This window comes from Anastrepha ludens, chromosome 6 (genome assembly GCF_028408465.1).
Source record: "Anastrepha ludens isolate Willacy chromosome 6, idAnaLude1.1, whole genome shotgun sequence".
NCBI lineage: Eukaryota > Metazoa > Arthropoda > Insecta > Diptera > Tephritidae > Anastrepha > Anastrepha ludens.
In genome coordinates this window covers 36,696,632-36,721,148 of record NC_071502.1, presented here as the reverse complement: position 1 = coordinate 36,721,148, position 24,517 = coordinate 36,696,632, and the positions used below count along the sequence as shown (strand labels likewise).

The 24,517-nt window shown below is 33.7% G+C and overlaps 1 protein-coding gene across 3 annotated transcripts; it reads left to right on the top strand.

Annotated features, from left to right (window-relative positions):
* Nucleotides 1-2,254: 2,254 nt before the first annotated feature.
* Nucleotides 2,255-23,169, top strand: LOC128868588 (putative transcription factor SOX-14). 3 transcript variants are annotated; one of them, XM_054110857.1, is made up of 3 exons: nt 2,255-2,793; nt 3,844-4,221; nt 12,243-23,169. In XM_054110857.1, the coding sequence occupies exons 2-3, from the start codon at nt 4,057-4,059 to the stop codon at nt 13,734-13,736; spliced, it is 1,659 nt and encodes a 552-aa protein (XP_053966832.1). In that variant the 5' UTR covers nt 2,255-2,793; nt 3,844-4,056; the 3' UTR covers nt 13,737-23,169. The 3 variants fall into 3 exon arrangements, with proteins under 3 accessions (XP_053966832.1, XP_053966833.1, XP_053966831.1); XM_054110858.1 differs by having other exon boundaries at nt 2,255-2,885; XM_054110856.1 differs by having other exon boundaries at nt 2,255-2,966.
* Nucleotides 23,170-24,517: the final 1,348 nt, after the last annotated feature.

Below are 24,517 nucleotides of genomic sequence, written 5' to 3'. Positions count from 1 at the left end.
CAAAGATATTTGCAAAAATTATGACGCGCATAAGATTTCAACAATTTTGGACGTTTTTGAAATCCACTGGAAACACCAAAAAAAAAAAAATGATTCTGACTGATTAATAAAAAGTCAAAACATATAATCCAGCTAAAATATAAAGTTTTGGTTACTCGTACGGGCAGTATATGGAAGTAAGTCGGATATCTAATAAATCTAGAAATATACTGTGCAAAAGGTTAAAAATTACAAGAGATCGTGTTGTGTCCGATATTAGGTAAGTGTCATCACTTATGCCAGCTAAACTATTATAATAGTGTTCAAAATGCAGAGTTATTATTAAAACATAGGTCTAGAGTTTGCGGCACTATACGAGAAAACTTAGGATTATCGATAGATTTAAAAAATAACATAAAAAATAAGAAAAGTTAACGTAGTATTCTGTTGTTGATATTTAGGGATAAAAGAGGCATAAAAATGATAAAAGCAATTCATTCTGCTGAAGTAGTATCGACTAGAAAACATAATAAAAAAACCAATGAGAATATTGTGAAAACACTATGCAACAGAGAATACAACAAATTCATGAACAACAACATGATCGTGCAGATCAATACCTTTCCTATTATTCTCTCATACGAAAAACAACCAAATGTATCAAAAATTATATTTAATGAATATTGCACAATTTAACAGTTTTGTAATATACAAAGCGATAAATCCAAATAAAAAAATTGGTTAACTTACATAAAAGGCTGATGAAATGCAGCCCACAACATCACGAGTTAGTTACTGGTCCAATTTCAACACCACCTGGTAGATTGTTTAGTGACATGAAAAGTCGAAACCTGGAGACAATAAAGCCAACAAAGAATAAAAAGTATCCCACACGAATATGTCTAGTATGTAAAACACATGGGATAAGGAGCAAAACACGACGTATACGCAAATTCTGTGAAGTACCGTTGAACAAAGGAAGTTGTTTCACTGACTATCATACTAAAAAAATACTAATATTTTTTATGTACAACTTTTGCAAATTAAATACAATCTATTAGTTACAAAAATAATTATAGCAGTTTTAATGTATGTATTTATATTAAAATCTCACATATCTTTACATTGCTAAAATACCCTGATTTATATGAAAATTTAAGGAAAAATAGCCCGATGCGAATGTGTTAAGCGGCCATTGCACTAATCAAGAAGATGAAGAGGACGGCCAAATGCTTTATGTGTGATTCGGTCATCGTAAAAGGAATCACCAAAGCATACGGTATACATACGTTGTTGCAGTCAGCAAAGGATGTAGGCCCAATACAGTTTTTGTACAGATTCTCCCGAGCGGAGTTTCATTCGACCAAGACTTCACTGTATTTACAATGTAGTATTAATCTAATATACACACATACATATATGCATATGTACGTAACAAGCCATTGCCCTGGTTGAGAAGTCTACACAGCTTTAGAGTCATAAAATAATAACGTAAGTAAACTGGTTACAGTGGACAGTTGTATATGTGCAAATGTATGTATGCGTTTGTATATGAGCGTGCTATGTGCATGTATATAAGTATGCACATAAGTATACATACATACATATATATATATATATATTTATTTATATATATATATATTATATATATGTACCCACAAAAAAATGCGTACAAATAAATTTCAACAACGGCAGATGAACTTATCCATTTCATTACTTTTTGTAGAATACTATATTAAAAATCATATGTTTTTCAAAGGTCTTAAACTACTGCGTTCTTATAAATTATTCACAACATGCGTCTGTATTTACGATTGCATTGTATACTACTTATATACGAAATACACATGCAAAAACTTGTACACTTATAGTGTATGGATGCGGATGGATGTGGCTGCCATGCATACATATACCACGCTCATATGCATGTACTCGTGTGCGTTCTGCTACAAAACGCTTTGTCATTTCTACATATATAATCCACACGGTCCACACCATCTTGTTTTTTATTTGCACCCATAGTGGTATATGTGTTTGTATCTATTCTTTCAAATTACCCTTGTGGAAAAAATGTTGCAAATTTGTGGACTCTAAATTGTTTTTATGTCCAATTATTTAAGTTGTAGTTAAAGTTTAATTGAAGTAATGTTTTCCAAATGATTTACTTATGTGCAAATTTTGTGAAATATGTACATGCCTTCAGTTCTTACCATCATACGCTGAGTTAAACCGTTTTCCGGTCTTCTCTAAATCACCTTCTTGCTCTTGGTTTTTCCTTGCAACAACGTTTGGTGCCGGAGTATATAAAATAATGTTTTCAAACAACATTGCGCAAATAAAAATTATAAGTACCCGTAATTATATCTGCATCACAGTTCAACGAACAGTGCATGGGTAGGATTTTCCTACTGGGGCTTTGCAGCACACACAATGACAATGATACCATATGATTACTTCTACCATATACAACGTTAAACAGCTGATTCAGTGCAAAAGCATCGAATAACAACACAACAGCGCTCTACTAAGTCACAAAATTGCAGTAGAAACTGTTGATTATTTTACTTGTCATATGTACGGCGGACTGCAGTCGCAACTAAACTATTATTAGTGTTCTTATTGTAAATACGTTAAATTTCAAATTAAATGTCGAGTTGAATTGTTACTAAATCGGTGCAACTATTTTGAAACACGTAGTGCTGGTTTCTAAAAATGAGAATTAAAGCCAACGAGCCAATAAAAACCTACGACGTTCGTTTATACATATGTACATATGTGTATACTATAATATGTACCTAAATAATGCACTATAATGTAAATAAATAAATAATGGAGTAATCATCAGTATTTGGATTTAGATATGTATAAAGTTTAGACTGGTGTGCATATGTACCTAAATGAATAAAGTAAAGAACTGCAAATTAAATAATTATTAAAACAACTTACGTATATCTGCTCCGCGTATGCGTTCTTGTGTTTACTCATTCGTATGTACATATGTATGTTTTTTTATAAACATAAATAAGTATTTGTGTGGTTACAAATTCAGCTGTATAGGGCCAGTGAATGCAAAATTACACATACACATGCATGTAGGTGCGCACATACATTTTCAAAAATGCCTAGTATATAGACATGCAAGAAAAAATGCATGGAAACAAGCAAATGAAGAGGACAAAACTAAAGAGTGTTTGACTGCATACATGCATACATACATATGTGCGTCGAAATCATTTATAATACATATAAATATGCCTTTATGTGCATATACTATATCTACTGCAGCGCAGGTACCATGTGTTCAAAAGAGTACAAAGTGATAAATTCGTTGAGTACTGCGAAAAGTGTTTTTTTTTCAGAGAGCTGCACGCACAGACATGCATACATATATATAGATGTGTCTACAAGTTCATACGTACAAATATACACATGCATACATACATAGAGTGAATATGGAATGAATACAAATACTCGTACTTTACCTTGACTTATTATGACGTCGTTTATCAGTTCAACTGCAAATTCACAGCATTGTCGATTTGTTTAAAGCGAAATAGTATATGCACGCATACATTTGCACATGTTTAAATATATTAGTTTATGTGTGATATATATGTATATATGTGCATATACACGACATGTATGCATACATATGTACTTTTGTTTATAAATATTTTTTTTACCCCATACATTTCTTATAAACAGCTATCGCTAAAGTGCTTATAGATGTATGCATTTTTATATGCATACATATGTATATGCACATATGTGCCTCCATTTATACATACATATGTATGTACATACATTACTTCGTGTAAATGCATATCTACATACATACGTATACTAAATCCTATATCTATATAGTGAGAAAAAATATATAATATTATGTGAAATCTTACAACAAACACATATGCACGTTATGAATCAACACTGCCAAATCTAAGCATACAGTAACACTTTGGAAAATATCAACATAAAACTCCGATTAAACAATTTTTACACAATTCAATTTTAAGTTTATTGTGAAAAACCGAAGATCGCTGAGCATGGATTATTAAAAATTTGAGTTTCAACGAAATGGATGATTTTAACTTGCACGCTCTTTTGAAATCCAACATGACCTCTCCTTGTGAACCTCAGGAAAACGAGTACAATAATGGAAACTCCAAAAGCAATGAGTTAGTTTTTGGGTCCCAACGTGTAAATCTGAATTCAAGCACCCCCTATTCGGATGCGACACAGGTAAGCGCGCGATAGCAATTTATTCCGACCTAGCACTTTTCATTTATAAAACACTTTATTACGAGATTTAAACGCCCAATATCAAACTGTTTGCAGTAAGGGAGTTAATGCATACATACATACATATGTATGTATGTTTGAGTTCATATTGAGGGCAATAATTTTTTTCTACATCTATTTTTTTACTAAAAATTGGTGCAATAAGAACACATTTATAAGATTACGAAAAATAAATAAATAATATATTTTAATTTATTTTATGTTTTAATCATCCAATATTTAGCCCTCGGATACGATCAAACAATTTCTGACAAGTCTGCAATCTGAGGTTTACCATTGACATCATTAGAACAAACTTTTTAGATCATTTCATGCTTCATGTCCACAGCAGACATCGGTTTGCTTGGAAAGCGGTGCCATGACCGTAACTTACGTGTCATCTTCAAAAAATTACGGGCGCTAACAGCGGTCCCGCTTCTGTGTCAAGTCAGAGTCCCCGTCACATTTGCTGACATTCATATTTCAGATCACGTAATACGTAACGTACTGCATTTCATAGGTTTCGGGGTTACGGCATTCCCAAACGCATCATTAAACGTGTGCTTGTAAAAACTTGAATACTTGAAAATCTCTGAGGTGAATTAAAATATTGATATGTACTAATGAAAATTAAGATTATACACAGAAATACAGAAACAATTTAAGTTAACTGAAATTGTTGTAAATAAATGAAAATTTTAAATAAATTTTGGACTTTGGAAATTGTAGGACTAACTAAAATAATTTCCGAAAATAATAAATCCGAAGTAAAAGGAATTGAGTTGGAGAATGGTCGATATTATAATATACATATATGTATGTATATATGTATATATATATAATTGGCGCGTACACCCTTTCTGTTTTGTTCTGTGTTTGGCCGAACTCCTCCGACTATTTATGGTGTGCGTCTTGATGTTATGGAGGGACTGACAGTTTTAAGCCGACTCCGAACGGCAGATATTTTTTCTGAGGAGCTTTTTCATGGCAGAAATACACTCGGAGGTTTGCCATTGTCTGCCGAGGGGCGACCGCTATTAGAAAAGACTTTTTCTTCATTTTGATGTTTCACCAAGATTCGCAGAGAACGTAGGCTCTCTGAATTCCGAATGGTAGTCACGCACCTACCCATTCTGCTACGGAGGCCGCCTATTATAATATGTATCTACTTCACAGACTATGCTCGGACACATGCCAATGATATGATATGAATGATTTACAAATAAACTTTCGAATAGCCTAGGCAGACGGTGCCGTTAATCGGGATTGACGACCTAATTCGGAATTACCTCAGGAATTAAGCGCAACTAATGCGGAATGACAACTAGACTTAATTTTCATAATTTAAGCGGATTAATCGGAATTTTCGATGGCAACATTGCCGAAAAATGACAGTTAATATACATATATTGCGAATGAAAAATAATAAGTCTTTTAAATTTTAAAAGGAAGAACAAGACAGAGTGGTTGCAATGATAGTTTGCACTAACACGTTCGAAATTACATTAATTGTTTTGATATTTTGGGGAAGTGCTAAAGCAACTATATCCGTATTTGTGTCCTACGGTCCATTTTTTATTGACAAAACTATCCAATATACAAATCAGCTGTTCACTAATCCGCGTAATAACCGTCTGTCATACTATATACTTATACAATTTTAATCAAGATTGACTGCCCCGGTAATTCGAATGGGTGCCGCCCTCTGTCGAGGCTATAAAATAAATTGAGCTGCCTTGAACATAAATAGAAAAACAAAGTCCGTTTTGATAGTTCAACGAGTTTTTTTAATTATTTTGATAATTCTACATTTATTGTGAATCAAAAATACAATCCAAATCGCAATGGAACTTGAAAACTATTGTGAGTTGAAAAGATTTTATGATAACTTTACATTCGTAAACCCAATCAAAATTGTATCCCGTATTTTTTTCGTACGATTGCCGATACGTTCAAGGATATGACGTTTCAAGTCCATAGGAGGTCTTAAGCCGTCGAGGAGCTATGGCTTGACTTTCAAAATATGTACATATATTTCTGTGAATATGTGAGTGTTTTCATGTACATTTTTCAATGAAATCAAGACAACCAAGTAAGACCTTAGGATGTTATAACCTCTCTTTAAAAACAATGAGATTAACCACCTGCTCAAGGCGAATTCATTAAAGGTGGTGGCACTAGACTTACAACAACGTTTTGTACATTAGGATCTCACTACAAAATAAAGCAGAAAAGAAAAACCAACCAAAGTGTATCTATACAAGGTGGTGTCATTCGAGCAACAACAACATATTTTGAATTAGGAATGTAAAGGGAAAGATAATAGAAGAATGAGTGACAAATAGATAAAATTAATTCGTCGTGCGTTCACGACGTAAGAACAACATTTTAAATTAAAGGCGAATTGAGGAAGAAGAAATCAACTATTCTAATCACAGCACCTTCTATACACCTTGGGACGATCCACGCTGTATATTGTCATTTTATTTTGTATTGACATTCTAATGTATACGGCGAAAGAAAAAAGACCTACCTCAGGTCAGGTTTTTGTTCGACCGCTTTTTGCCGGCTCCGCTCTTGAGCAAACCAAAGCTTTATGCTAATTTTGATTCTAATTCTCATTCTAAGCAAACTGGCGTTGAGTAGATGTTTTCGTTTAGACCGTACAAAGTAATCTTTCTTATGCTTTTTCTAATCCATTACTCCTATCTGACCAAAAAGCTCTTTGATTAAACTGAGTTTTTCCAATAAAGCAGATTTTGCCACCACAATTGTAGCCAATCTCCGTTCCTTCATAGGTATTTTCTGTTTTGGGAACAAGAAAAAATGGGAAAAATTCAGATTTTTTAACCGTTTTTTTTTCGATAGAAGAAAATAGTTGAAATTGTAAACATATACGGTATTCAGGACATGTGTAACAACACAAATAAGCAAAAACTGGAAAATAAAATATACATATGTACATTCATACATTGCCCGTGAAATATGAAAAGTTAGCTCACTTGCACGTGAGCGCGGTTATAATTATGCACCCATACCTCGCTATATGACCGCTCTTTATACGGCATTTCGCTATAACGGTCTTTTTTAATTATGATACTTTTTTGATTTACGCCATAAAATGTTTCATTATACGGTCAATAGCTTTGTTTGGATTTTGTTTTCTTTTGGCATTATTCGCGCGCACGACGAAAGAGAATAAACATTCGTACGCGTTTTTAAAGCGAGGATCCCCAGAAGAACGTTTTGGTACAAAATTATGAGGTCATGAGTCAACTCAATTAGGTGATTTGCTGAACACGAAGTTTAAAGTTTATAATTTCTTGTTATTATTATAATTCTATTATTATTATTGTGTCGTAAATTTTTGAGGATCAATTAGAAAACGCAAATTACCGCTTCCAACCTTCAAAATGATTGGGGAAGTCTTTAGCTTCTGATTTTGCCTTCCATATAAATTTTTAAATCGTGCTGATCCTTATGGTTTTGATAGTACAAAAATAAATTACAAAGAATGAGTTGATTTAAAAATGAAACAATTATTTTAAATATTTCAAAGATCGACTTATTCATGCTTTTTAAATTTCCGTAAAACCTGTCGTACACATGTGTACAAGGTGGCGCAAAATAAATCACTTTATGGGAAGATTTACAATTTTTGCCGTCGTCCGTGTGCCGTGTAGGTGTGCAAAATGAGAAATTTTGATTTTAGTCGTTAAGCCGTGTTAACTGAGTGCTCTCTCACCACACAGTGTTGCCAAACAGTACAGTTTAAAATCATTAACAAAATAAGCTTACAAAATTTTAAATTTTTATTAAAATAATTTAAAAACGATGTTTACTGCGTACAACTACAATTTTTACGTCAGTCCAAAAATGATAAAAACAAAATTGCACACATCAGAGATTACGTGACGTCACATTGGTGTAGTTTTGCAGTGTCAAGCCTTTGCTCTTCGCAATAAATTTAGTGCTTTTTTATACCCGAAATTTTTGAGTTTGGTGTTTGTTTCTTTTTAAATTTAAAACTACCAAAACTATCAGTTAAAAAAAATTTGTATAATTAAAAAAAGGTTTAAACAAGCCACTCTGAGAAGATTTGTGTGCTATTGAAAATTTGTTGAATTTATAATAATAACCAACACCAACAATAATCGCAATCGATAATGTGACCAGATGATAAATAAAAAGTAAAGTTAAATAGAATTGAGTAAATAATTGAACTAATTAAAAAATACCTATACTTTATACAATTATAAACATCACATTTTAATTAAAAGAGGCTAGAAAAATGTCAGCAAGAAAGAACTAAAACTCCGAGGCTAGAGAAAAAAATGCTAAATCAAGTTACGAAAATGGTAATCTGGTAGCACCAATTGCACAAAGGTGACGTCACGAACATCAGCTAATATTGACAAATTCGCTGAGAGCAAAGTAACGGTACTACGATGGGTGCCACCTTGTTATTCTCTCCATCGTTCGTCAGTCGGCTTGTTTACAAATTATTACAATACTAGGGTTTAAATGCTAACAATCCCAGCGACTGCATTAATACCACACTCACTTGGCTGAAAGAATAATTACTTTCTTTTCAAATATTTCGTTGTTTATTTTATATTTTGGAAATTTATTTAGCTTCACCGCTTTATGTTTTTGTTGGCAAACACTATCGTTTGACACTCTTCATAAACTTGCCTGAAGAAAAACGTCGAGGTAAATCTTGTAGCTTCTGACTAGGAAGAGTTGCTCAGTTACTCTTTCAAAAGTTTTTCCAGGTACAGCTTTTTTGAGTAAAGGAATGACTTCCTTTAAGTTGTGACTAAATCCTCTAAACCGGACTCGTAAGAGAATGTACTATATAATAGGTACCCTTGAGCACAAATGGAAGTAAATGAAGTACCGCGTGTTAAATTGTTAAAGCACGAATGATAATGAATGCAGTTATTACTTTGCTTTCGCTTATTCTTCCTCGTCACCTTATATTTGCCCATTCTAAACAAAACAGCAAACATTTAAATTTGGGGCAGGGGAACAAATAAGATTCATTTTTATAATCGTTATGTTCTGCATTACTCAATTCTTATTCTCAGGCCAAAAATATGTTTATAAAAGTTTTAATGACAAAAAATTTTAATTTCAAAGCAGAGTAACGTTTTCGATTTTAAAAATTTAAATATTTTTTAAGACTCTCAAGCACGTACATATACTTTGAAAATATTTAAAAAAAGTCATGGGGTTTGAAAATTTAATAAATAAGGAGAGACAATAATAATTAATATACTAGTTTTGATTCGATTGTCAGGTGCGTATTTACTTATATACTTAGCTATTTCGGATTTAAAATAATTTAGAATGCACATTCACGAGTACTTACATGCATATGTATGTAAATGTATACACATCTGTTGAATTGTAGGCTCTGGTAGATTGAATGACCTTTATACCGTGCTCGTACTGTTCTTTACTATATATTTGTTTTTCTGGCTAAAGCTTTCCATGCAGGGTATAGTTGCACACCTACACGTGGTACATAATACGACTTGTATATACTCGCTTGCTAAGGAGCATTCACTTGCAGCAGAAGCTTTAACCTTTTGAATGTATACCTACAGTACATAGAAAATTCGGAGCTTTTCTATCGCGGCCAGTGAACTTCAAATGAGAACAATATGTGCAGACTTAAGTATGTAAGTACTAATACAAGTACATCTGGACATACATACATGCTTATGTATGAGTGTGTAAACTCGTAAATTTTCATTAGAGCAGGGCACCGAACTGCGTGACTAATTCGGGCAAGGACCGGAACCGCATTGTACAGATGTAGAATTAAAATATTTATAGCTGATAGCAATTTTGCACAGCTGAAATCATCTGATTTCCATCGCTAGTTTTGACAAACAGTTTTTAAAATATAACCTGGAGGTGCAGCCAGGGCCGCCAGGAGAAAAAAAACCTGTGCGTGAATAAAAAACCCTGTCTGCCTCTATAAATACATTTCATTAAATTTGATAGATGCATGTAATGTTTCATGTAATTTCCGCGTTGGGATTAGCTTTGTGGATATATTCACATGAATCATTGCATTTCTCAATTCAGGGGACACATCTTTTGAAATTTGCTACAGACTTTCGAATCTCATGTTCACCCAATTTTTTGAATTGCCACAAGAAAAAAAACGTATCATTAAAATTTTGCATAACATGAAACCGATTAGAAATTTCTAGAATAATCGAATTAATGATCCAAAATTGGAAATATCTTGAAATTGGTTTCGTTATTAACAACAATCCGCTTGGGAGCATAAGGCTTTAAAAAGGCTCTTCCATCGTACACAGCTCTGGCTGTTCTTTTAGCGCCTTCCCATATGATATCGGTATCGGTAGCTCGCGCAATATCGACCTTCTCCAAGTATTCTTTGGCCGACTCCGAACTCTGCTCTCTTGCGGGTTCTAATCCAGGACCATTCTCGTGATGCTATTTGGTGGTTTTCTAAGCGTGTGACCTATCCAGCGTCACTTTATGCGTTTGATTTGATGGATGAGTTCCTCATTTACCAATCTCCACAGCGCGTAGTTGCTGATGGTGCTCGGCCAGAATATTCTACATATGATGCGGAAGGATTTGTTAACGAAAAATTGTACTCTCTGTGTGATAGTGTTACAGACCAACCATGTTTCACTTCCGCACAACAATACTGACTCCACACATGACCTGAATATTCGCTGTTTAGAGCGCCTGGGGATTTGCGAACTCACCCATACTGTATACATTCGCCCGGGACACCGCCCTTGCTTTGTTTAGTCTGCAGTTGGAATCTGCATCTGATCCACCGTCTGCTGTGATAGTGCAGACGAGGTAGCAGAAGCTTTCGACAAATTCTACCATTGTGGTTGATTCTCATAGCTTTCGTCTTGGCGATAGTGACCTCCAACCCGACAGTGCTTGCCCGCGTGACTAGTCAGTCCCCTTTCGCTTGCACATCAGTGAGTTTGTGAGAGAGGAGGTAGATGTCATCGGCTCAGTTCAGCTCCGGAAAATTTCTCGGGAAACTCCATACGATGCCGCTTTTATGCAGGGTCAATTGGCTCAAGACATCGTCTAAGACGATGGCAAAAAGAAGAGTCGACAGGATAACCTTGCCTTCCGCCTGCGTAGATCGTGAATGGGTCGCTGATGTTGACGTACCGAGCTTCTACAAAGGACGCTTCCCGAATTCCCGTAAAGGCGGATTATCTTAACGGGAACTCCCTAATTCTATTCAGCGCCAGCCATAATGAGTATCGTTTGATCAAGACGAATGTTTCTTAAAGGCAATGAACGGCACGTAAAGCGGGGAGCACCACTCAACTTATTATTCTACTATGATGCAAAGAGTGTTGGCTTGGTCAACACAGCTTCGGTGAGGATGCAATCCAGCTTGCTTGTCCCTTGAGGAGTGCTCCATACATTAAAGTCTGCTTTGTATGATCGTGGCTAGAATTATGTAGATGGCGTTGAGCAGGGTTACTCCTCGCCAGTTGCCGCAGTCACGCAAATTGCCTTTCTTGGGCAGCTTCGCGATTATGCCTTTTGTCCAGGCCGTAGGCAGCGTTTCATTGTCCCAGACGGCGGTGCTATGAGGATGAAGAATTTCCAGTACAATTTTCGGTTCAGCAATCAGTAGTTCTAGCTGCATGTGATCTTCGTCCGTGACTTTGTTGGGCTTTAGCCTCTTAATTGCTTAATTCAAAATTAAATTGTGAATAAAAAAGTTAAGGTTCCGAACTTTTTGGACTCCTTAAAAAGCCTGGGCCTGAGAGATGAGAGTAATTGCTTATAATAACGGACGGGTGGAGAGAAACTTAGACTTAACACATAAGAAATGGGCTTGGTTTTTATTCGATCTCAATCATATTTATGTCTGATTTAACTTTATACATACATAACATTAAATATATATAGACACATATGTATTTATAAATGTAATTTTTTTTTTTCAGACAAAAAAACACCATCCAGGCCATATAAAAAGACCAATGAACGCATTTATGGTCTGGAGCCAAATGGAAAGAAGAAAAATATGCGAAAAGACACCCGACATGCACAATGCAGAAATATCAAAAGAACTTGGTAGGTGTTGGCAACTTTTAGGCAAAGAAGAAAAGCAGCCTTATATAATTGAAGCGGAAAACTTACGTAAACTGCATATGATAGAATATCCTGATTATAAATATAGGCCCCAGAAGAAGCAAACGAGATGTTTTACTTCTAGGAATAATAATGATAAACGCGAACGCGGAGAACAGAGTCAAAACAGTATAAAGAAGAGAATACCATCTGCACCATCTTCCACCGAGCGAAAAAGTAAACAAAGTATAGTTTGCAGCAATCAAGATGGAATTTACCGGCGGAACCGAAACTCGAGAAAAAATGTGGGCAAGGGCTCCTCCGTCAATACAAGAAAGCTTAACAAATTAAAAGACGTGATTACTTTTCATGATCCGGCTAAAATTTGTAAAGAAGATAATCCACTAAATTATCTACCAAGTACTTCAAGTGATAGGAACTTTTGCAATGATGCAATTATCTGTGATATCAACTCAGGGATTGTAGATAATTTACCTAGCATAGATCCCAATGACCCGTCCGATTTGAATCAACTCAAAAATAGTGCGGAATATCAACTTGAAGACGTTTTGAAAATCATTAATCCCGATCACTTTTTTGAAACGCAATTTGAATTTCAAAATAACAAAAATGAGTTTTCTCATGACAATGCACAAAACCATGAACAACAAGTTAATATAAATAATGTTTCTCAGATCTCATGTTTCGAAAAGGCTAAAATAGAAAAAGAAGACAGCATTGTAAATGATGCTAATTTACATCTTGCCAGTCACCATTCACGTCAAATACAATATCCATATGAAACTGTTAAACTTCCTATTTTCGATTCTATACTATCTTCCCGAGATAACAAAAATAACTCAAGTATTATTAACCACCCAACTGACGATACAAATAGTGACATTATAAACCAATCGTTGTATTGCACGGATGAATGCATATCTGAAAATCAAGATTCTGCCATGCAACAACAAACCGTAACCATGAATATTGAAATTCACAATAGCAATCGTATTTGCGGAAATGTTGGGAACACTGGATTTATAACTGCCGATGATATGTACGCAATATCAATTCCTTGTGCAAGTGTTGACAGCGATTGTAGTATTCTAACATCGCCACATTCATCACAAATTGGGTTAAATAATATTAGTACTAACAGCGTGGTGGTGGACACGAATATTGCCAATATGTTTCCACTATTAAACACGAATCAACAACCTCAACCGGATACTCTCAACTCTTCGAACTACAAATTTTATGATACCAATGGAGCACTGCTTGCTTTTACCTATGACGACTTACCACCGGAATCCACAGGCAGCCACTTGGAGTTTAGCAACAGATATGAGTTTTCGAGTCTTTAAAGGGCGACAAATCCAACATTTGTTTTATATTTTATATCAAGACATCTTTATATACTGCATGGATATGTAGATAAGATGAAGTATATTTTTAAGTAAATGTTTATTTGCGTGTAACATTTGCATATACGAAACCAGATAAGTAGAGTTATTAAGAGAGGTGCAACTGTTATAACGGGTAGATCATGAAATATTCAGATAAAAAAGGTATGCGTATGTACATATAATATAAATATATTTATGGATAATTTAAACTACTTTGACAGCATACAATTCTAAATATCAGAGAAATATAACTTTTTCAATCACATTTCTAGTATTCTGCAAAATTATAATTTTTCGAAAAATATGCTGTAACTAAAGAATCTTCCAAAAATGTACTTGCAGTAAAAATGTCTGCTTACTTTGGAAAATTAAAATTTTTTAAAATATGCACAAAGTGTGCACTAATATAAGCCTGTGAACATTTGCAACTTTTATATGAAGAAAGTTATTTAATTTAACTTTTTGTGATTCGCATTTACATACATGTTTTCGTATGAAAAACATTATTTCGTAAGAAAATAATCACCCCTGTGTGTATTCGATTTCGCTACGAATCGAAAATCGCTAAGCTCAATTACGAGATGCCGTATAGTAACTTCGAGATTCGTTGACCATTTTCGAAATTCGTTCATAGTACGCAACGTAGCTTCCATTTTAAAGTATAATATTTTAGCGAAATTATGTAAATCGTGCATAAACGATTCTTAGTCGAAGGTCACAGCAAATCGCATGCAGTGCGAAAAAAATAAAGAATATATGAGTAAAATGCCATTGCTCAAGGATTTGCGAAAGATTCTAAAGAGGTTGGGCAGATTTTTTGGGACCACTAACCAGGAAATTTTGCTTTATCGTAAAAAAAAAACATATTTCAGCACTTTTTCTTCCTCGTTCGTCATTAAACTTTATCTAGACTGGGCACAATTTCGGCGCTCCAAAATACTTAACGGTATTTTGAGTGCTTTGGAGAACGAAGACTGCGCTAATCCTACATCATGGTCATTTCCAACACCTTGTTGACAACTTTCTTCAGCGAAGATCCATAAAACTGCCACCAATCGATCTAGAGGAGTTATTTACGAAAATTTTACACTTGCCCAATTTCTTCCTCCCTAACGTCTAAAATGCTTTTGAATGCGTTTTTGTTAAGGGGAAATATCTTCACACATCATTCAACCATTCATCATATTCACGGAATGGCACATTTTCTTCTTCCTGGGACAAAAGTGAACCGGTTACAGAATACATTTTATTTTAATTAATTACGAAACTTCTTTACACATGATTATGGAATGCTGGTTTTAAAGCTCACTGTTTACTTTCAATAATATTTATTTATTTCTGTTAAAACAGCCGATTAAAAACTTTGAACAAGTTTTCTTTATTGGCGACGCGGTGGGAGAGCTACGAACGGATTACTGCATAGGGGTGAACATTTTTTAAAATTTACGCCGTCTTGTTGCGGTTGCGACTGCATAGTTTGGGTAGCCCATTCAGAAAAAAATTTGAAAGATTATGGATCTTCGAAAGATATTTCAGTTAAAGTTAATAAAAATATATGTATATAAATACAAAGCTAATTTGCATAACACGTCTGACGCATTAAGGAAACTAATTTCTTTAACATATTGTACTTATATGCACATTAGAGCGCACCGAAACAAAGTTCGCCGTGTAGTCTTAAAGTATTTTTGTAAGAAAAATTTTTTTTTTGTACGTACGAGCCCCCTTTTTATATTTTTCCATATATCTTCGGCATTTACAGTCGGATCTTAAAGTATAGTATATCCATATTATTGTCTCGAGACATGTTTTTTTTTTGCTTCAAAGTTTGTTGCAAAGTGTTTGCTACCACGTTCTAGTACTTACTAAAATGTTTACTACTTTATTACTTAATTTTAGTATTGCTATTCGTTTTGCCTGTGAAAAAAATGTTTGAAATTAGTCTGGCAATTCACGGAAGTTGGGACGTTTTCAAATACTTTTCACAAATTCGCCAGTTAGAAGACGTTCAGTATACCGTCCATCCGCTTATCGAAAATTCCAAAATATCGCGTACTTTTCCTACCCCGAGAATATTTTGTTAATCGTGATAACGTACCCGGATCCGCTAGTACGTTCAGATCGCTTTACGAATGTTATTCTTAAAACAACGAGCGTTTTGTTATTGTATTTCATGAATCTGCCATATCGGCCACCTACGAATAACGTCAGAAATACGGCCAATTTGAATCGCGCCGGAATTTTATCGATTAAAATTTCCATTTAGAAATAATCTTGATTTGATTTTTTTATTTTTTTTTTAATTCACGTTGTAGAAGTTAAGATTATCTGGTAGATAAGTACAAGAAAAGGTTAATTGAGACCAATGAACTTTGGAACAAAAACTTCTCGAGATAAAAACATCATTTTAGCTTGCAAAAACACTTTAGACTAAGGCTTATGTGTTTAAAAAAAAGTTAATTCAATTCAAAGCCGCAATTCGACCACTTATATACATACATACATATATATATATTATTATTATATATATATATGTATATATATATATATGTTTTATATATTGTGTACATACATACATAGCTTTCCTGAATATTTGTATTTTACATAACTACCGTTCATTTCCTTGAAATAAATGAACGCCGTGGATGAGGAATGGTAAATCAGGGGCATAAATAAGATAAGTAGCAGTAGTAGTTCTATAGAATATCAAACTCTAAAAGAGAATTATAAGAGAAATGTAAATACAGTTGGTTCGTATTTTGCAACAACAAAGTAAAAGGTAAACCAAGTTTGACAGTGTGGAAAATACATAAAATTGAAAAGGCCAAATCAGCCCTTCTGCTGCCACCTTATTGATGCGCCTTGCGTGAAATAATAATATCAAAGCATGGCTATTTACGTCGAAATTGATCATATGCGCTTCCAAATTTTGTCAATCATGCCACTACTACCAACTATGGAAGTTAACCAGACTTGCTTTTTCGACTTTGGACATGAATTTAACATACATATGTATTTCTGTTATACAAAGCTAACGACATGAGCTTCCAGGTAAATTTCTAAACTTTAATTTTTTATCGTTTTATCGATATAACCTTTTAAAAAGGATACTCGAATAGAACGAAAGAAAGGCCAGACCCGGGCGCCCAACCGAAGGTTTTAAAAAAGGTGTCCTAAGAAAGGTGAAAGTGGGAGAAAAATTACACACACGTTTCTTATTAGGAATTACAGTTATGTTAGCATTGTGTTTTGGACTCGCTACGTTTGGATTAGTGCAAATACTGTGATTGGATTTCTTAGATTTCATATGCTTTTTGTTTATATTTTTTAAATTTAATTTAAATAAATATATAAATTTAAATTTTTTGTCATATACTTTAATTAATTTTAAGTTACATGATTGTATTCTTAAAAATGAGCTCTATTGTCCCTATTTTCTCTATATACATACATATGTACATATGTACATGAATTTATATGATAGAAGATATTGAATATGGACTTGAAGACTGGTACTCAACTCTCACGCATATACAAGAAAAACATATCCAACGAGTTTTCTAATTCCATTATATTTTATGCAATACTCAGTTTATAAGAAAAATAGTTGCGCTATTGCTCCACTTTTCTATAGTAATTGTAAGCTTGATAGGAAAATTAATTTGCGGACTATAAAATGGTGTTGCCAAATGAGTGAGCTAGAAGAGGAACTCAAGAAATATTATATTCCTTCTCGTCCGACTTTTCTGGAAGCTTTAATTTGATATCAAAAATGAGTGTTATTAGAAATTTTACACCCAAAAAAAGGCCATAATATTTCGAATTCAAACAAAAAATTTAATCATAACAATTATTTGTGGAAAATATTTTTTGTGTCGTCGGTAAGAGTTATTTTCCAACTTTTATATTACATGGCCTCATAGTTGTTATAAAAGAAAAGAGTTTTCCACTCACATCACTTTCTTCATCGCCTTCTAAATACACATACATATGTACATATTCGTACATGTAAATCAACATATGTATACGCACACGTGTATGTATGTAGGCGCGATGCGTTTGCCTCCGGATTAAGATCTTGTGCCATGTTAACTCAGCTTATATTTATCGGAAAACTAAAAAACAGAAGGGAACTACAATCCCAATCTGTTCCGCATATTGAGTGGAGCCGAACTTTTTTTATGCTACGCCAGTTACCTGTTCTGCCCGCCGACATAAGAAATACAGTTATGAGAATATTTAAAATATCTCTCACTCATAAGGTCAAAAATAAAAATATGGAAAATAACCCTAATCAACGATGCTATTAATTTTCCTCGCGTAAGACCTTTTACCAAGGATTTTTTTTTCAGGAAAAGCTTATAATTTTTATAAATAATTAATATTTATTTTCATTTTCATAAGAAATTTCGACCGAAGTAAAGACAAACTGGATATAGGCAATATAGAATTTATTTTGTAAGGAGTCTAATGATAAAAAACTATCAAAATTTTTAGAATTCAATGCCAAATCGTCTCAAAAATATAACTATTATTTAAAAAACTTATACAAAATTATAAATGCATTTAGTTACGCTTGACCCCTTTAGCCTGTACGCGTAAGTTTAAGTTAAAGTAAGGGCGATTTATCAGATAAATGCTTGCGAAAAGACTATATTAAAAAAAAATGCTTGCGAAAAGACTATATTAAAAAAAAAAAAACACCTGTAGCAAAAAAGTTTAGGCGCTTGAATTACAATGTATTTATTTAGTTTGGCTGACGTTCCTCCAATGGTGTGGCTAATTAATTAATGGACGAAAAGTTTTTATTCAGAAAAACTTGACTTTAATCAATTATTTGTATTATATTTTTACAAACAAAAAATGTTCATGCAAGTTTATTGTATCAGAAATATTCATTCATGTAACTGTACGAAAAGCAATATTAACGAGTATAATTCTTTTTACGTCCTATATTATACACAAAAAAAGGAAAAAAAAAAAATTCAAAACATATACTTATATTTGTATCCAATACGTTTTCAATAAATATACAAATATACTATATAGTGACACTATACTATATAGTCAAGTGATGTGAACCTTTTAAAATCGTTTTTCTTTCAGAAGTTGATTTGGAGTTATAATTTATAAAAATCTGGCTCTCCACTGTATTAATCATAATTTTCTTGTCACAAAAAAACTGTTATCATTGCAATTAAAGTAAAAGATCCCATCGTGACACTTCTACAAAAACTTATAGAAGATGTAATTTCTCTAAAAGACAAAGCCTTAAATAACCTCAAATTAACAGACTACTTTGTTATTATATTTAGCAGATGTGATTTTTCAAATAGAAAAAGCCTTAAATAACCTCAAAGTAACAGACAACTTCAAAATCCAAACTATTTAAGCAATTCTCATTCTAAAAAGTAAATATGTAAGTAGTCATGTCAACCTCTAATTACACGATTTCTAAAAAGTTCAATTCTTATGAAGAAAAGATTGTGTGCTTAGTTTAAAATTGCGTGCATATGAAACCCGATATTTAAATAATTTTTTCTACTAGAAGTACGATAAAAGCTATTCATTTGTTCCCTTTCCACACCCGTCAAAGCAAGACCGAAACATGGAAAGGCATCTCGATACTAAATTTTTTATTGCCAATCGAGACAGCAAATTGACTGAATTTGGTAATTCATGTAATGAAATACTTTAAGTCATATATTGCCAACATCTGTAAAGCAATGGGTTGTCATTTTGCAATTGGTAGTTTTTGTGAAGCTCACATTGTCAAGACCTTCGATCATTTCCAGACTGTGAATTTCTCTTTTTTGCAAAGAAGGATTCACTCAGAATCTCGGAGTCCTCTTTCCTATTAATTGTATAAATCCAACAATCAATAATGCGAGCACAACTTAATAGCTTACTTGACGACATTTTTGAAATGACGATAACATAATGTGGCGGTGCTAGCGCAATAAAATTTGACAATTATCATAAAATGAATAATTGAGTGTCGAGATGTTGAGTTACTTCGTTATTTTTTTACCATTTAGGGTGGAAAAAATTATTATTTTTTCAATTTAAAGAATTAATTCTCATAGTATAAACACATTGACACAATTCTGGTGAACGCAATTATTTAAACAACAGCACGGCATATTGGCTTAAATTGTTGACGTCGCCAAACTAAATCAATTTCTAATTCGGTCGGCGACAATGAGCAGATGCAGGGCCTGTTCGAGGCATGTAATAAAAGCGGCAGCATTGCAGCACTTATAAAAGTTTCTAACCCTGTTGCAAATGCTAAACTGATACTTTTCCGATGTTCGGCCCTCAAGGTGAATACGTAAATAAAAATTAAAATAAAGTTGATAATTCGATATTGATATTAATTTATTATTGAAAATGGCAAAAAAAGAATGAAGCAATCGTGCAAACAAAATTTTTATGATTCTGATTTAAAAGACTTTGCGCGCAACAATGGCCAAATTTCCGGCAGTTGGAACGTTATATGTACTTTTGCCAGAGTTGCTAGAATTTCACACCGAACGAGATACTAAAACGTTTACATTAACATATGAAGTGTAAAATTTGGGACATTTTTTTATATTTATAAATTGCACGTTATTCAAAACCAAACGCGGTAAAATAATTATATGTTTTTAATATATATATATATAATTGGCGCGTACACCCTTTTTGGGTGTGTGGCCGAGCTCCTCCTCCTATTTGGGGTGTGCGTCTTGATGTTGTTCCACAAATGAAGGGGCCTACAGTTTTAAGCCGACTCCGAAGGGCAGACATTTTTATGAGGAGCTTTTTCATGGCAAAAATACACTCGGAGGTTTGCCATTGCCTGCCAAGGGGCGACCGCTATTAGAAACATGTTTTTCTTAATTTTGGTGTTTCACCGAGATTCGAACCGACGTTCTCTCTGTGAATTGCGAATGGTAGTCACGCACCAACCCATTCGGCTACGGCGGCCGCCGTTTTTAATGTAATAGTAATTATCACTCACAACAAGATATTCAAATTTTATAGAATTGAAATATTTTATTGCGGCAGCAATGAAAGTATGTGCTTCCCAAGGCACATTTATTAAAGGTGGTGGAACTACACCAAAAACAATGTTTTGTACGTTTGATTGTCACGGCAAAGTATTGGAAAAGTAGGAAACGCACAATTAATTCGCAGCTGATTTACTAACACCACTTTTAATATATTCACCAAGACGCTTTCATAAAATATTTAAAAATTTGGCTCTCTTGTGATATAATGCAAATGAAGACCGCTCATCGTAGACCTCATGAAATAAATCACAGAGCTGGACTGTCACTTTGGTGTTTTCATTTACATGAAATGTTTGTAGTGACAACAATTTAAAATCAAAAAAGAAATTTAAAAACGAAGTTTTTTTTCTAATCCCACTAGCCCATTTAACAATTTTAGCAAATAGACTTATTAACGATTTTTTTTTTTTTTTTTTTCGTTTAAAAAACTTCTTTTCTCAAAATGGCAAGAGTGCTTTGTGCGGAATTTTTTATAATGAAAACTTATGTGCTGAAATTGACAGTTCGCTGTAAATCGATACGAGGGGTAAGATGAGACTTACAGGCAAGGCGAATTTATTACAGGTGACAGCAAACACATATAAGTAAAACCCTACATGTATTTGTTGTTGCGTTTGGTGCAAGTATCATGTCAAAATCAGCAAGCAAATGTAAACATACGAATGTAAACATACCAATACATACAAACAAAGCATATCATTTTGACGTAAGCCATACCTACGGTGAAAAATTCAGCTGGGTGAATGCTGTCACCTTATTAAATCCGCCTTGCTTACAGGCAAGGAAATTCTCCTGTCGTTACATCGTGAAGTGTTCTTGTCAATGTGTTCATACTATCAGTCGCATCACCAAAAATCGAAAAATCTGATCAAATGCCAACAACGAGTTCGAACTTGAGCGAATATTGAGATGACTCAACCAAAATGTGTGCATATATGTATGTATTTACATACAAAATGCATTCATTGTAGAGTAGGGCACATTTTAAAACATTTGTTGGTAGTTTCATGGAGTTGGTTGCATTCATTAAAGGTGGTGGCACTAAACTAACAACAATGTTTTGTACGTTTGATTGTCACGGCAAAGTATTGGAGAAGTAGAAAACAAAAAGTGAATTCGTCTTGCTTCATTGTGTGCTGACAGCCACATGGACACGACGAAAGCAAAAAACAAATCAGCTGTTTCACCGACACCACCTTTAATACACTCGCCTTGTAGATACATACATATATACAAATATTCATTTCCCTGTTTATTTTGAAAATTTTTAATTAATAACAAAAGATAAAAACTTAAAGGAAATTAGGCCGTAAAAAATTAAGAAGAAGAACTAAAAAAGGGAGCAAAGAGTATCGGAATTGAAGAGGATAATTAAGGTGTTAAAATTAAAATTTGTACGCGAAGGCAGCCTTCGTTGAAAATATGTAATTTGAAAATAATGTAGTGTGTTTTACTTATACAAATATACACGTATGTATGTACGAGTATATGTACGCATAATTATATGCAATTCTGAAGATTGAGTACCAGTTAGAAATAAGCCAAATTGTATGAACTCAATTATGTGGATCTATAAATTCCGTTTGAGTTTAAAATGTTATTGTAAGCATTCAGAGCAGATCGCATTGCATGTACATATGTATATATAGATAGATATAAGTATATACAAGTATATGTGCGCATATATATAATTACGTATATGTATAATTATATGTATGTGTATGTATACATACATAATCATAAAAGTACTATAAAAATATATATTTACGCATATGGAATATTAAAACATAAACTCCATGTTGCTTCAAATTGCTTTAAGTAAAAATCCTCAGAATAAGTCATAAAACCTGAGAGTACCTCAAGCATAAAGGATTAGGAAGTTACCTATATTATTATACTTATACGTACGTTTGTATATCTAATATGAGAGCAGATTTTACAAATGTAAGAAAATCAATTCCATGAAAGACAGAAACATTAAATAACGAAATGTTACGTAATATATTTAATAATTCGTTATATAACATAAAATAAAAAATAATATATTTTAAACAAGATATTCTATATTAATTGTAAGTATAAAAACGTGTATGGTACATTCAATATGAACTGTGTGATTTTAAATATTACATACATATGTATATGTATATACATACTTTGGCACACTTGTGCACATATATGTAGATGTATAAATATAAATATTTTTATATCTTAAAATAAACCAAAAGTAAGGAAAATACAATTTCTTTTGTAAACTTTTTATTTAATAAAAATATGTTAGGATGCTGCCAACTACAACATGAATGCCATAAATGTTATAAAACGTGGGAAATTAATAAAGAAGTGATACGTCTATCGCATTGAAATTAAAAAAAGGTGTAAACAATTTCAAATTAAATTTCGAAAGGTATTTTTAAGCGCATGTCAGCAAACCAAAGATGGAAGATTGGAAGAAGATGGGTCTTCAACCTAAGTATACTGTGTGGCTGTATGTGGCAGTTATACGACCAATTTTATCATGCATACTGATCGGTAGTGGATGGGAAGCTCTTGGAAGAGATTACAGTACCAAACTACTTAAGATCGGTGTATCTAGATCATGTCCTAGAGAGGCTCTTAACGCACTCACACATGTTATTCCGGCAGATCTCCATATCAAGAAGATGGCTACCATGAGTGCATTTAGGTTAAATGAAGCGAGGCGCTGGAAGAAAAAAACTCATGGTCATGCCAGTCTATTATTGCTACGAACTCAGTTCACCTCGGGGAGGACTAATTATATCATCCCAACGGTGACATTCAATAGAAATTTCGCCACCCCTTTCCATCTCGAGAAGAATGTAGTAAGGGAGTTTTACTAGAATAGAAAAAGCTGTGCGTTTTCTCAATATTGCAGTGTCTTCCAGGCGGAAATATTGGCAATAGGGGAAGCATGTGGGCTACTAATTGCAGACTTCTCTTTTAAGTGCAATATCGCTATTCCTTAGGACAGGTGGAACAGAGCAGATATAGCCAGCCTTACCATCTTAAGTCTAGACCGTAAAGTTACCTCAATCTGGGATACGGGACAGCGGAACATTGAAGGTCATTAAAAAGCGGACAAACTGGCAAGAGGGGGATCTGCCATGAATAATATCAGAATCGGTATTCTCACTACTGGGTGCATCCAGAATGCTATTTCCTTAAAACATCTACAAATTGCGGAATACAGATGGAGCGACCAGACAACATGCAAAGTTAGCAGAACGTTTTAAAGTTTGGTGGCAAAGTGTAAATATCGGGTGCTTTACTACTTCGATTGCAACATTCAATACAGACATTGAAAAGACGGAAAATTCTGGATGCAATCAAGGATGATAGATTAGCAGGTTTGCTATTTAGCTACGGTGAAAAACAAAATTGTGAGGGGAACTTAGGCTGCCACGTCAAGGGGGAATTCGCCAGCCGAATTCTGTACGATCATTCCACATGTATTCACACACTTGTCCAATCAGACAGCAACGAAGCAAGATGAGTGAATGTTGTGTTGATACGTTTTTCGTGTACCACTAACACAATCTTATTGCCACCCGAAATATGCATCATAATTTCACACATATTCCCATACTCGTCCAATCAGTTGTTCTTCAGACGACAAAGAAGTGTCACTGGTGGATATTTTCCGTATATCACCACCACAATCTC